Source organism: Podarcis bocagei, assembly GCF_964188305.1.
Source record: "Podarcis bocagei genome assembly, chromosome: 11".
In the NCBI taxonomy this organism is placed as follows: domain Eukaryota; kingdom Metazoa; phylum Chordata; class Lepidosauria; order Squamata; family Lacertidae; genus Podarcis; species Podarcis bocagei.
In genome coordinates this window covers 34,766,746-34,782,650 of record NC_138136.1, presented here as the reverse complement: position 1 = coordinate 34,782,650, position 15,905 = coordinate 34,766,746, and the positions used below count along the sequence as shown (strand labels likewise).

Genomic DNA, 15,905 nt, shown 5'->3' with positions numbered 1-15,905 from the left:
GTTTTTTCAACATTTATCTTCTGTACCATGAAAATAAAACAGCAAAAAAAAACAAAAAAAAAAAAAACTCCACTGCCCTGCAACTGGTTCTTTTTGGAGCAAAACATCGTCCAGAGCCATTCAATATTATTCAAAACTTTACTTGCAGAACATTCTTCAAAACAGAATAAAAACATCAAAGATACATCCAAACAGTTCCATAAAATATATGCTTATTCAAGCATAGGTTCAGTCTCTTCTTAAAAATAGCTTTAAACAGGATTGAGATCAAAACTTTGTCTCTCCTTCATTCCAGCCTCCATTCCAGCCTTAGGCTATGTGTTCCTGGAGAGCCATTTACATATCCTCACTCCACGGAGCCTGGGAACAAAGATTCTAGCCACCACCCTTCCAAGATGGCGGATTTGCAATTCAATAGCCTCCCATGTGATCTAAATTTAAACACCTCATCATAGCTACCAGAGAGCAATTGTCGACTCATGAAGCAGCTCACAGAGCTCTTCTTGCTTTTCTTTAGCTTCAATGGAATTTTCCAGTTAAACCCTTCCATCAATACAATAGGCATTCTCCATTTCAGTGTCAGTTAAACTATTATACTTAACAATTCCCAACTGGTGGGCTATAGGTACCTTATTGGTGAGCTGCTAAATGTACCTGCATTTGAACCAGGGATGGCAAATTACAACTCCTACCATCCTGACCATTGGCTATGCTAGCTGGGGCTGATGGGAGTTGAAGTGCAACAACACATTTAATGAAAAGACCAGGAAAGGATGTGGCAGATGGTCATTCCCATGAAAGTGAGAAATCGGGAATTGCTGTGCAGGTCTTAAAATAGCTGTATGTTTCAGTTTCCTTGCTGTTCTGTTTTTCAAGGGTGTGAAGGAGCACAAGTGTGGGATCTGTGGCCGAGAGTTCACGCTACTCGCTAATATGAAGAGGCACGTATTAATTCACACCAACATCAGGGCCTACCAGTGCCATTTGTGCTTCAAGAGCTTCGTGCAGAAACAGACGCTCAAAGCCCATATGATTGTCCACTCAGATGTCAAGCCCTTCAAATGTAAGGTGAGTCCTTCAAAGACAGACAACCCAGTCTAACAGAATAGCATCCAAGTAGAAGGTAGTCCAGTAGAAGGCATGGTGAATAAAAATAGGAACGCCTTGTGCAGTAAATAGCAAAGTTGTAAAATAATACAATGTCTGTAGGTAGAACTCTTGACTGAATCCCCGTAGCTTCCATGGTGATTCAACCAGGTGAAAACTGGCAAGTGATTGTATTGTTTTTATTTATTTGTACACCGCCCTTCATCCAAAGATCTCAGGTGGTTCACAACACAAAAACACAAGATAAAAACACAAAATACATACAAAAACAATAGTAATAATATAACCTGAGACTCCATTTTGGCTCCTCAGCAGAAAATATGGGTTTAATTAATGAATTGGTTATGTATCTTATCACACTTTTCAGGAAAATAAACTCGCAAAGTGGAACACATAAAGCCAAACAACGTATCAAATAACCGTATGAAATCTACATTGTGTTTTGTTTTGTTTTCATTTCATTACATCTATGTCCTTCCTTCCTTCCATCACTGAGCCCAAGATGCTTCTCTGTGTGTAAAGGCAAAATAATAAATTCATTAGCTTTGCCACCCTTTAGTGATGCCCAAGTCTGCTTTATTAAACCTAACTGAACACTTAGTCCCTTAAAAAGAGGGACATTTGCATATTTGAGAAGAGACTAATTCTTGACAGCTCTTAAGAGTTAAGACAACCTGTGGTATTATTCATCACCATAAATGGGCCGTTCCTAAATCTTAATAGAGTTTTCACAGAGAATAAATACTAAAAGAACCTTAGAATTTGTTCCACATCATTGGTGTGAATACTGTTTAAGAGAGACAGAAAGCAAAAAGACAGCCAGTTTTCAGCTGAATGTGTGTTCTGGTGTACATACTGTCTTTTTGATGGCAGGTGAAGACTTTTCACTTTTCCCAGACAATGGGATAGGTTATAATGTCCCAAATACTGCTGATGTTTGCATGGAAGCTCTTTTTTTAAATTTTTGTGCAGAAGAGTCTGCTAACATGTGGACATCTAGAGCCAGAGCCTGGAAGTGTGTTTGATGCCAGGGGCAGGACTAGGAGCGTTCCCCAATGGTCAGATTATGCCACATTTAGGCAAAGAGCATGTGAATTGGGTATAACAAACAACAGAATACCTCCATGCTGCTTTTTCATGTTTTGCCACTTTTGGAACGCTGGCTTAGTTGTGTTCTTGTTTGCTTCTCATGCCCTTCATTCAAATGAGGAAGCTTTGAAGCTCAACTGTTAGGCTTGATCCTTTTTTTATTTCCTTTCAGTTTTATTCCTCATCTCGAGATTGCACTTTCACAGCACTTAGTATAATTGCTCGTCTGCTGATGATAAATATATCTGACATTTGCATAGCACATTTCATCCCAAAGGGAGGTCAAGGATGCTTAACAATTTGATATACTGGCTAAACACATGAATCAATCCATGCGTGTGGAAGTTTTTTTAGTTTTTTTATCAGAACCCAATACAAATGATGCTGAAACCTTAAGGCTGGGTGAATATTAACAAGATTGGATAGGGTGTTATCATATTTCAAACAGGATAAAGGAAATTAGTTAAACTCCCACTTAATCTGCACTGCAGGGTCATAAAAATTAAACTCCCAGAATTGGGTATCTGCTGCTTCATGAGACTAGCCAAAGCGTTGCTATGAGCTGAAGGAGAAGAACACACTGCTGCAATCCTGCACTTTATCTCCATTGCTCAGCTGCCCCCTCTAAGTACACTGCCGCTTCAACCCATATTATTTGCTATGGCAGCCTTTGCCAACCAGGTGCCTTCTAGATATTTTGGATTATAACCCCCATCAGCCCCACCCAGACCAGTGTATATGCATAGACTATATTGCTCCAGGGATCAGCTGGAATGTGCTCTTTCTGTTGTGTGATGGAAGAGGCATTCACAACTTCTGCATGATCCACAGTTTGCAGCCATTTGGGAAGTGATGCAGTGTCTATGCAAGGAAAGTTTATATTAAGAGAAAGTGAGTGTAAAAATGCATATATTTTTGAAAAAAACATACAGAAATGCATTATATGATGTAAACTTGCTGGGCAAAATTGCACGGGAAAATGTGTATATTAAGGGAAATGCACACTTAAATGGTGGTGAATTTTTTTGAGGACTTAAAATAAATAAATGCAACCCTATGCAGAAAACTGCCAGGCTGAATTTTAGACTGGGAAACTGAAAGAAACTGGAATTTGAATAGATGTGTACATTCCTAGACCCAGCCAGCATGGCCAGTGATGAATAGGTATTAGAGCTGTAATCCAACAACACCTGAAGTGCCCCACACACCCCTTCCCTGCACCATAAGGATATAAGAAGAGCCTGTCAGATCTGGCCCATCTAGACCAGCACCTTCCTCCCACAATGGACAACCAGATGCCTGCAGGAAACCTGTAAGCAGAAACCAAGGAGAAGAGCACTCTCCCCTCCGGCTGTTTCCGGGAACTGGTATTCAGAAGCATTAATGCCTTGATCTATGGAGGAAAAAGGGACGCGGGTGGCGCTGTGGGTTAAACCACAGAGCCTAGGACTTGCCGATCAGAAGGTCGGCGGTTCAAATCCCCACGACGGGGTGAGCTCCCATTGCTCAGTCCCAGCTCCTGCCCACCTAGCAGTTCGAAAGCACGTCAAAGTGCAAGTAGATAAATAGGTACCGCTCCGGCGGGAAGGTAAACAGCGTTTCTGTGCGCTGCTCTGGTTCGCCAGAAGCGGCTTAGTCCTGCTGGCCACATGACCCGGAAGCTATACGCCGGCTGCCTTGGCCAATAAAGTGAGATGAGCGCTGCAACCCCAGAGTTGGACACGACTGGACCTAATGGTCAGGGGTCCCTTTACCTTTACCTATGGAGGAAAAACATGGTAATCGTGGCTAGTAATAATCAATAGCCTTCTCCTCATGAATCTGTCTAATCCTTCTCTTAAGTCATCCAAACTGGAGATCATCTCTGCTTCCTGCGGGCGTGAGTTCCACAGTTTAACCATGCGCCCTGGAAGAAATTTCTTTTATCTGTCCTGAATCTTCAAACATTTGTCTTCATTGGATGTCCATGAGTTCTAGCGTTTTGAGAGGAGAAAACCTTTTGCGCATATTTTTGTATGAATGTCTATCATGTCACCTTTTCTCTAAAACATGCCCACTTCTCAGAGCATAAATGAATACGCCACTTGTATTCCCAGCACTGGGTTCATGATAAATCCTGAGCGTCCTGTTCCAGACAGGCAGCTTATGAAGTGATAAAATAAAGGAATGGCTAAACAAAGAAATCAGAAGGAAAACAAGGGAGCGGAGAATCAGACTGATCAGCTTTTCGAGGCTCTCTCTTCCTCTCCTGGACTTTAAGAACCTCTTAAGGAGTTTGGGCTCCATTAAGCCTCTTTGGCTGGCATTCAGTGAGTTAAGGCAATGACCAGATAGCCGCTGTTTTGGCAACAGGCTCCTCCTCAGCAGAAGGAAGGATATAGCTGTACGAACCGCTTGCTTAACAATGGCCTGCATGTCCCCAGGGAATGGCCTGCAAATAGATTTCATCTTGCTTTCTCTTGTACTTTTCAGAGCTTCCTGTTTTCTCACGGCCCTTTTGGACAGTTTACAGTCTTTCTCCTGCTCTCTCTCTCTCTCTCTCTCTCTCTCTCTCTCTCTCTCTCTCGCTTTCAGGAAAGGAACACCCTTCTTATTAAACCTTCTTTAAAAAAAAAGAAGGAAAGAAAGAAAAAAGTCTACAAAGGAAGGGCAACACAGCAGTGGCCTTTCTGCCTCATGGCAGGCTGCATTTTCTTGGCCTTGTTTCTCAGGGAAAAAGAAAACACCCGTCTTTCCTACAGAGCTAATCATGGCCACACAGAACCCATACGTGGCTTGAGGGGAGAAGAAAGTCTTTGCCACTCGTGTTTCCTCAGCCACAGAGCTGTTTCTCTCTCAGAAGCACTGCTGTCCACTGTCTTTTGGGGCAAGTCAATCTAGATGGCTCATTTCTTTATTTTAAAATAAACCTCCTTACAGCTTTTGCTTCTGAGTAAAGGTGGCACTGTGGTCTAAACCACTGAGCCTTGGGCTTGCCGATCAAAAGGTCGGCAGTTCGAATCCCCGCAACGGGGTGAGCTCCTGTTGCTCGGTCCCAGCTCCTGCCAATCTAGCTGTTTGAAAGCACGCCAAAAAGTGCAAGTACCTTACCAGTGGGAAGGTAAACGGCGTATCCGTCTGCTGCTCTGGTTTCACCAGAAGTGGCTCAGTCATGCTGGCCACATGACCTGGAAAAACTGTCTGCAGACAAATGCCGGCTCCCTCGGCTTGTAAAGCGAGATGAGCGCTGCAACCCCAGAGTCATTTGCGACTGGACTTAACTGTCAGGGGTCCCTTTACCTTTACCTTTACTAAAGGATGGGGAAGGAATTTGATCCTGTTTATGCTTAAAAAGGCAAACTTTCCCAATTCACACCTTAGAAAACAAGGTGCGAACTGAAACCCAGTCACTTCCCCAGATTTTGCTGTGCAGTTTTCCAGCCAAGCAATGTGTGCTCATTTGCACATGCTGAATACAAATAGTGCCAAAAAAAATAACATAAAATGCATTTTATTAGGGAAAATTGCTATTGAAAATGTGCACGTTTGGCAAAATTACATAGAAAATGTTAGCATTAGGAGAATTTTGTGCCAATATGCTTATGAATTTTCAGGAGGAATTATTTTAATACAAAAGTTGCACAAACTTATGTGGAAATTAAGATTGGAAAGATGAGAAACTGAAAGAAATTGAAATTGATCAATTTGCTCATCCCTACTTGTTGTTTTGCTAATACAAGGCTGCCACTGAAGCAGCTCTGAATCACATGATACCGGTAATATTATAAAATCCTTTGCCATTGACTCACGCCTTTTGTCAATGCTGCTAAAGACTTAAGCTTTGCACCTTGAAAATGAGTTACATTCAATCACTGTAACCTGGTGCTAAGTTAGGTGCTTCTATATTTTGCAAAGCTGCAGTCCTTTGTTACAGTTTCCTAAAAGTTCCAAAAATCCATTGAGCAAGTCTGTAGCTATCTTACATTAAGGTTGTAATATTGTATGCACCTCCTTGGGAGATAGTCCCACTGAATTCAGTGGGATCCATGCCCCAGTAGCTATGCATGGAATTATGCTGCAAGTGTTTTATGGGTTTTAGCCATTATCATCATCATCATCATCATCATCATCATCATCATCATCATCATTATTATATTTCCATTTAGAGATGCTTACTATCTGATGATTTCAATGTGGTTTACAATAGATAAAAATACACACACACACACACACACATATGCATAAGAAGTGCAACAAAACTCATGTCAAATTATTTACTGGGGGGGGGGGGATGAAACAAACTTTCTCTATATAAGTCAGAAAGCATTCCGAAGCAGTATAATGTAAACCTTCAACCAACAAAATACACATTGTTCATACAACCCCTCCATCCATCTTACTTGCTGGCCATTCCATGCAACCACTTCAGTCATTCTCATGCATTATGTCTGCCAACCAACCAGCCTTAGATGAGCCACTTGTACATCACGAATATTACAATCCACATACAAATAATTGCAGCCAAGCAAACACATGTAAGATACTCTCCCCACTATTGGAGTCATGCCCTTACACCCATTGGACTATCTGATACTTCACCCCCATCTCTGAACTGAGAAAAGCCCAGATCTATACCAGAGCAGGCTCTCACCCTGGGGTATAAAAGCTACTTCTACCCCCTCATTCCTAACTACATAATCGTATTCGACATAGTACTGCACAAGCTCAGTTCCTGGTAAATAACCAATCAGCACTGGTGGCAGACACAACTAACTTAGCCGTAAATGTGTCTTGAGTTACGCAGTGTGGATATACATCATATTTGACTGTTTAATCCTAAACAAAAAGAACTAGAATGTGGCAACTATGATAATTACTTGTTTGTGATAGACCTGTCCTCCACAAATTTAAAGCCATCCAATCCAGTGTCTGGCAATGAATTACACACACAGTGGTGCACCCACATCTTGTGGTAGTAAAGAAAATCAAGGACAGCAATGAAATGACGGTGTTGTCCTAACAAGAGCAAATAGGAGATCCCCGGCCACGTCCTGCTTTAAATAAGGCAGGCCACACCCCCAGAGCCAGCCGATTGGCTGGCCAGGAGGTGACGCGGCCAGGAATCCCCCCAGTAGTTCGGGGCTGGGTTCTAGCTGCCGTGCGCATGGTGGGGCCGTGAAGCCCGCAACTCCACCTCCTCTGAAGGGCGGAAGTGGCTTTGTCTCACTTTTGTCAATTTTTTTTTTCGTTTTTGCAAATGATGGGTGACCATCAGGCTTCATAGCTCTTTCTCTTTCCTAGTTTTTATTCTCTTTCATCTCTGCATGCTTTACCTGCATAAGATTCCATAATCGTTTTTTAAATTTTCATTGTTTGTTTCGTAACATGAACTCTGGCCATGTAACCAATGCTACATTTTGGTTCGTGTAATTTTAGTTATCTGACAACAGACATGATATACATGTATGTATATGTTACAGCGTCAATGTGCACTCTCTCTGTGTGTATGTGTGTAACTTTAAGCAGAAGTGACCCTTTTTTCTCATTCACCACATGGATCACCTAAAGAATCCAAATTGATCAAAATCTTATTTTGCTCCTGTGCATTTTTAAGCCCACCCACTCCTCCTGCCAACAAGGAAGAGGAGGAGGCCATCTGCATGTTGTCAAACACATTTTCTCTCCAGCAAGACTTGCTGGGAGCTGTTGCCAGTCCTTACAAAAACTAGCTTCCTCCTCCAAAAAACAACAACAATTTAACTAAAATGAATATTAATAATTTCAGTTTCCTATGCCCAACAATCCACAGAGAGATTTTCTGCCACAATGTTGGAACCTAAGGTGAAGAGTGGGTAATAAATGTATAAGCAATAACATGCCAATAATCTTTTCATCTCCCTTCCTTCCCATGACATTCAAAAGTTTTGCTTCACAACAAAGGCAAATAACTGCACACCCAAGAGAGTAAAGACAGTGTTAAGGACTCCTAGAAAAATGCTCGATAGATGGCGAAAGAATGGCTTTGGGTGGGGCTGCTCTGGGTCACCACCATATACAGAAGCATGACCAAATCTAGGATTAATGAAGAAATGGAGGCGTCGTGAGGCCTGAAGAGGAAATCCATAACCTTCCTCTTCATCTGTTTTATTTCCCTGCAGCATTCCAGACATTCTTTCCCTTGACAATAGGGGTCCTGATTCTGGCCACATTCATCTCAGTTTCATATGCCATCTCCTGGAAAGAGGCAGCTCTGCTCTTAGGATTAAGCCCTGCCTGTATATCTGATTGAATCTACGAAATTCCCCACAGTCCCAGAAGCCATTTAAAACACTGCACTGCAGCAAACCTAGGTCTTCCCTCAAGTAGCCATAGCTAGATCCACACAACAGCATTTGCTTTAAAACACTTGCTTGTTATATTTGTATTTTGCATTTTTTTGTGATGCGGTTTTAAACTCTTAGGTACTTAGGTGTACTTCCAGTAGCTCCTGTGCAACTTTCAGCCTCATCCTCAGTGAGTGAGAATGGAAAGCCTTTAGCTCCTTCAGGGATGTCCCAAGGCATTTTGCTGCCTGACGCAGAGGACAAGATGGCGTCCCATTCCATATTCCGAAGATGACTGGGTCAGCAGTCGAATCTTAATTTCGCAGTGGTAACATGAATAGCGGCTTGATCCTCTAACATCTTGCCACCACTCCCCACCCCATGACATCTGGCACCTGAGGCAGCTGTCTCAGTCTGCCTCATGTTAGGGTCAGCCCTGCTATCCAGAAGCTAGGGCTGAATTTTGGCCTGTTATAGAATTACTTCCACAAACTGGGTGCCTGGTTAAATCAAGTTTTATTCATTCATTCATTCATTCATTTATCAAATCTATATGCTACCCCACCCCACCTCAGTTCCTTGTGTTAGACTTGGGCTGTGTACACACTATACATTTAAAACACAGTTGAAATACACTCCTTCCCTCAGAGAACTGTGGACACTGTCGTCTATCCCTCACACTTACAACTGCCAGCAACCCTTAACAAACTACAGCACCCAGAGTTCTTTGAGGGGAGAAAATGTGCTTTGAAAGTGTTTTAAATGTACATAGCCTTACATTGATGTGGGGCCTATTCATCCATAAACCCAGCTTTAAGGGACGGATGGGATTGTTCTCCCGGTGGTTTTTAGGAAGAAGAAAAGATTCGGATTTCCCCTGTAAGCACAGTCTATGATAAGCTGTGGAACTCTCAAGAAGCTGTCTCAGCTGCAAGGGGCTGTATCTCAAGAAAATAAAATGATCCCTGTGTATCTGCAGAATAAATCACTTTGATTGTCATTGGTCTTTTGACAGCTGTGCGGAAAGGAATTTAATCGAATGCATAATTTAATGGGGCACATGCACTTGCATTCAGACAGCAAGCCGTTCAAATGTCTCTACTGTCCCAGCAAATTCACCTTGAAGGGGAACCTCACCAGACACATGAAAGTCAAACACGGAGTGATGGAAAGAGGATTCCGGTCTCAAGGTAAATGACCAGGAAGCTGGGCTGATTTTTGCATTAGATTTAATAATTACAAACTACTTATACAGTAGCATCTAAAAGGCAGTTTGCTTGTCTGTGCAAACTTGATTGAAGCAGACCTTGCTAAATAAGAGAATGGCTAGCCAAGTCTAAGGAAGAAAGACAGACCCAGTTGTGTCCTGTTGCTGCACAGATAAAAGAAGACTGCGCGACCCGGAAGCAATTAAGGGTCAGAGTTCATCACATAACCTGCTCTGCTTTTTCAGGTGTTGAGATGACACTTAAAGGGTTGTCTGGTATTGTAGTAAATTATTGCAAGTCAGGCTCTGCATTGTCATATCTTCGGTTCGGGACCACAGCAGGCTTGATGCCAATATTGCATTGTAAACTTTTAAAAATATATATTGCATTTTATGTGAAGGAAAGCAACATGGATTTTCACCCACTCACTATGCAAAGAATGCTACTGTATTTATGCTGTGGCTCCGTGAATTGTTGCAGCTATAAAATCAAGCTGCTAGTATTATTGACATCACACCGCAATGCTTGGCTGAGGTAGCTGGATTTGACCGATAAAACTGAATGGTCTAAATTGGCTCCCAAATGTTAGAGCTCAGTCTGCTTTGTAGATTTGCCTACCTGTGTAATGAAGGTGGATGTCTAAATGGATGTTCTGATTAAGGCTGTCCAATAACTTTAGGAGTCGGACTCAGGAGTGTCCAGCATGGTGCTATGGAGCCAACCTCCCAATATGTTGCTGCTTATCTGGATGGAGTAGAGTGGCAACAAGGCAGAGACTGTGTAGTCACAGCAGTGGAGCCAATCCAGCACTCCCGCCAGTGTGCTGGTAATAATAATAATAATAATAATAATAATTCATTATTTATACCCCGCCCATTTGGCTGGGTCTCCCCAGCCACCCTGGGCGGCTTCCAACAAAGTATTAAAATACAATGGTCTGTTAAGCATTAAAAGCGTCCCTAAACATGCAGAACTATGGCAGAACAGGTTACAAATATCACATTACTGATTCTCCCCTCCCCCAAGTCATACAATTAGGCTGCTTCAGCCGATGGGATTTCAGACTTAATAATCCAAAATATTAAGACTTAATTTTTTTTTAATGGGGAGGAGCTCTAAATCCCACTTTCCCTCTTCACATTGGTATGATGTTCACATTGCAAATTTAAAGAACACATTTGGGAATTGCTTGTTGAACAGAAAATTAAAGGTGTTCCACAACCAATGCAACCATGACACCATTGCTGTGCTTTCATATGTCATGAAACTGGGCCTTTTCCACGGCAGTCGAAGCTGGTACTGAGTACTGCTAGGACAGATGCTGTTTCCTCTGTGCTAGGGATGCCAAGCAGATCAGCAGGAAGCCCCCTTACCTCCCCCCTTCCATTATTTGCAAGATAAACAAATAGAAACAAAGGGACACAAGCTGAAATATTCATCCTAGAATCACAACTCTGAGTTATTTTGATTATAAAATGGGTGTAGGGCTGCAAATATATTTGCTAACATAATCATCTTTTTTTTTAATTAAAAAAACCCCTCTTATAGGACATGGAAGGGAACGGATAAGAACCTCACAAACAGATGCCTCAAGGAGCCTGGAACAGGAAGAACCCTTTGACCTTTCCCAAAAAAGCCAAGGGAAAGGACTTTCATTTCACTCTGATGGGGAAAGTGCCAAAGGAAGCTCGTGTCATGAGGAAGATGAAGACAACTGCTATGGGGTGGAGCCGCAGAGCCCTGCCATGTACCACAGTAAGAGCAAGCATGATCTTTCCAGCCAATCAGGACTCAAGATGAAAGACTTCAGGGAGTCGTACTGTGATGAGAAAGAGAAAATCCTGGATTCAAAATGTGAGGAGAGGAAAGAGAACAACGGGAACCAGAGCCGAGGAGAAAGAGACTTTGCAAATAATGACGGGAGGCATATGGGCTTTAGCCACTTTGAGAATAATAGACTCACTCAGTCTCTCTCTGACTACTTGTATTTTCAACATAGAAACAAGAGTTTGAAGGAGCTGCTGGAAAGGAAAATGGAAAAGCAAACCGTTTTTCTGGGTATCTAAAAGGACACATGTAAACCTAGCGCTGGGAAATAGAAGTTCCTTCATAGTTTTCATTACCATGAGCTGTAATCTAACAAGACTGGCAAATGATGAAAAAGAGAATAAGCATAAATAATTTAAGGCAATTTTCATCCGTCATTCACTTGTCCCTATTTTTATACAATAATGTCATAGATACAATGATGTCATATATAGCAATCTAGTCTATAAGCTTCTTTCCAATAATTTTCCCCAACATTCTGACCCGGTCCATGCACGCAGCAGAGTGAAATGAACAAGTCCTGAAATAGTGGAATAGATTGCATAGGAGGCGTCATGATTTGAATGTTCTCCTGGATGTGCTGTAACCTTTTGCTGTTGTTGCTTTATTTACTTAAAGATATTGGCTATTCCATCTTTTTGCTCTAACTTCCTGGTGTTTTAACTGCCAGGTGTACCTTACAGGACTCAATTCCTGCTTGAGGAATTCCCTTGGGCATCTGCTTGGCCACTGTGAAAACAGGATGCTGGACTAGATTCTCCTTAAGTTTTTATGGTCAATGGACATTTCAGCTTGCAGACCTCTGAGTGGCTTTGCATTCCCTCACAGCAACACTGCTGCAGAACTACCGTACTGTTTAGCATTCTTCATGGGAAGCCATGGTGGTGTGAAACCAACAGAAGTCAGTAATGTAGATATGGCCTTAGAGAAACATCTGAAGTGCTCAGCAAATTCAGAATGCTTTACCTAAGAGCAGGCGGTACATAACACAGAGATTCTGGGAAGCTAAGTAGGATTCTGCAAGGTACAGCAGAATAGAGCAGACAAGTGGAAAACTCAAAGGAAATATTGATCATAGCTCATGATGAAAGGATGTGGCTAGGACAACAAAGGGTATCAGTAACATGATGATCAATTAACAAATGGGTTTGGCCTTAGAACAGCTGACTCAGGAGAGCTCAGATGCACTTGGAGACTGGTAAAAAATAAAGATCACCTGGGTCCACTGTAAACCGCTATGCAATATAAAGGCAGACTTCTGATTATTTGAAGTATATTAACATTTTTTAGGATATCCCATTATGGGATAAAAGATCAGGCAGGTCCCAGTTAATTTCATTATGAATTTACTCTGGTTATAATTTTGTCCCTTGCTCCCCTGCTCTCCTCAACATGTTATTTCTAAGTTATTTGTCTCAGGCTGTTGCAGCCTCTTCTCTTCTCTTCTCTTCTCTTCTCTTCTCTTCTCTTCTCTTCTCTTCTCTTCTCTTCTCTTCTCGAGACCTTTGTGCTGGTTCCAGTTTCTTTGCATCTTCCTGTTTCCATAGTGTTGCTGCATTTGGCTGTTGATCATGGGTAGGGAACCTGCATCCAGGTCCCCTCAGCCCCAGCCTTCATGTCCGATGGTCAGATGAGTTCAGATAAGGTGGGAGTTCCAAACATCTGGAGGTCCACCGGTCCCTCATCCCTGCTGTAGACGGTGCAAATCTGAAAAGTGCAATTTAAAATATAGTATTTATTATGCCAAGGAGAGTATTTAATAAAGTCTTGCCAGGTGTACAATAACACGTTGCGTCTGCTTAGCTGAATAGGAAATAACAGCATTAACAGTATGTATTCTTGTATCTGTGCATTGATTTGTGTGTGTATGTGTTTTAAACAACACCTGACAAGTGGGATCCAACCCAAATTCCAGTATATTTCTTGATAGCCAGTAGCTCATCTGAAATGTTACATGCCAAATATATTTTGTTAATTTAAAACAAACAAATAAATATATATCAAAGGTGCTGCTGTAGTTTGCATCAAGCCCTCCCAGCAATTTCAATTGTCTCTGTCCTGATAAAACAACTGGTCCATGTTTCTCATGGTTATACTGTTACATGTTGCTCACTACTTTCCCAATTGGGAGATGTTCCAGGAGCAGCACTTACCTGGTTATGTGTTCTTTTGGCGGGTATTTTTTTTTTAAAATATATGAATTTATTTACAAATATATAGGATGGGCATAGGTGGACAACCAGCAAATCAACTGCCTACACCATAACTGTTATAGTTACTTGGTTGCAACGAGGGCCCTGTTTTTGTCACAAAAATAGTCAGAACCTCGTCAACAAAGAACATTATGAACATAGGAATCTGCCTTAAATTCAGTCCATCTACCTCAATACTATGGAGGGGGCAGGGATTGAACCTGGCATCTTCTGCAAACAAGGCAGAAGCTCTAATACCGAACTACAACCCTTCTCCAAGGTTCACAAGTAAATGCAGTTGCAAATAGGCACCCTGCTTTGAGGGGAAGACTGGTACAGGTACCTGGAATTAAGTCTGTGGGTATATACCGTATTTTTCGCTCTATAACACGCACCCGACCATAACACGCATGTAGTTTTTAGAGGAGGAAAATCCATAGGCATGCCACCCGTAGGCATTCCCTCCATAACACGCAAAGACATTTCCCCTTACTTTCTAGGAGGAAAAAAGTGAGTGTTATGGTGCAAAAAATACGGTACTCTCTAGCCAAGAAGTAGGTTGACACACCTAGCACCCAAAATCAGTAAATAGATTTGCAAAGAGCTTCCATGACAGTGTGCAATTGAAAAGAACAGAATTATATAGGCCCAGCCACACGACAGCTGTAAGGGTGCTTACACCTCACAATGGGGGGACCAGTGTGAGGCCTGAGGAAGAGAAGGAACCTCTCAAAATGATGGTGCGCTTCAACTTCATAAGCTAAAGGGGATGGATTGTACAATTCTATTCCTGTTTAGGAAATGTCAAATGCCAATGATATAGCTTTGGAAGGGAAAGGGCGACTGAGAATAACACAAGCTTTGTGGATATTTCCCTGTGTACCTTATCCTGAGTGAAAGAAGGGGAAACTCAAGTTTGGCTCTCCTTACTCTGCTAAATGTTTGTGTTGCTCCTTACAAGAGCAGGGATTATTTATGCATTAATTGCCTTTAGGGGTGTCGGAGAAATTCCATTCGGCACACATTAAAAGCGGAATCTATCAAATTCATACTTTCCCAAACAATATGTGCATCGAAACACAGCCAACCGTCAAAAGTCACACTTATCTGAATAATGTGATGCAATTCTTTAACCAAACGGTGGTTACAAAAATGCTTATATGAGAGGAAAGTGTTCACAAAAATAAAGATATTAAAGAAAGTAATGTACATAGTGCACTATATTAGCAAACACAGGAACACACAGGAGCAGAGGCCGGCCAAATAGGTTGGCAGCCCTTTTGTGAAATGCCAAGCTGGAACCACTGGCTGCAACCTACAGTACTTCCCATAGCATACTCAGCTCTTTTCCCCTGTGAGTAGATTTACTTGTAGTTAATGCTCTAGCCAAACATCCCACGGAACACTTGGTGTGAGGGGGGTATAATGAGTCCCTCATTAAAGAGGTGCTCACTTTCCTCAGAAAGCACTCACTGTTCCTCAGAAGAAACAGGAAGTGGAGGCCTGATTAGGGGACATAAGCTTCATCATCTGTTTCTAGGTCTTAACCTATGGCAGGGGTAGCTAACATTGTGCCCTTCAGATGTTCTGAAATACTAGTCCTATTAGCTCTAGTCAGCATAGCCAATGGTCAGGGATGATGTGAGTTGTAGTCCACAACGTTTGGAGGGCACCACATTCACTATCTCTGTCCTAGGAGAAAGCCATCCTTCAACACTGACTAAGAAGCTGGTGACTATGAGGCCCCACTGATCCAAAGCCAAGTAGTCATTGTGGAGCTCTGGCAGCTCTGCTTGTCTACTGAAACCTGCAAAGGCAGAAGGTGCACCAAATAGAGAAGCCAGAGGGCTGTATCTGTCCATTGACTTGCATGGGGCCAAATAGCTTAATGGGCATGAGAAGTGCCTGTTCACCAGGCCTCACCTGCAAAAGAGGAATACCTATCAACTGCCCCAGAAAAAACAGGAAATCCCATTTCCCTCCCCTTGTGAGCACATGGCAGCCATTTTGGATGCCTTGCTCTCGTGTGATTTCGGCCTGAGATATTGCCCTGAGTCTGCAATCTTGCACTGGGCCCCCAAACACGCATGTTTGGGTGCTATGCCCCCCAAAAAGCACTTTTCCCAGGTCCACGATCTCAGCAGGTCGCATGACCCACTCGGCAGATCTGGAAGATGGTG

The 15,905-nt window shown here is 42.3% G+C and overlaps 1 protein-coding gene across 2 annotated transcripts in view; it reads left to right on the top strand.

The window, feature by feature from the left end:
• The window catches only part of ZNF366 (zinc finger protein 366), a 38,995-nt gene extending 25,453 nt beyond the window's left edge, over positions 1 to 13,542 (top strand). For both annotated transcript variants that reach the window (XM_081212490.1, XM_081212491.1), the window contains exons 4-6: positions 877 to 1,068; positions 9,514 to 9,688; positions 11,255 to 13,542. In XM_081212490.1, coding sequence (XP_081068616.1) covers positions 877 to 1,068; positions 9,514 to 9,688; positions 11,255 to 11,772 — 885 coding nt within the window. In that variant the 3' untranslated portion in view covers positions 11,773 to 13,542. The remainder of the gene's footprint in view (positions 1 to 876; positions 1,069 to 9,513; positions 9,689 to 11,254) is intronic.
• The last annotated feature ends 2,363 nt before the right edge of the window (positions 13,543 to 15,905 follow it).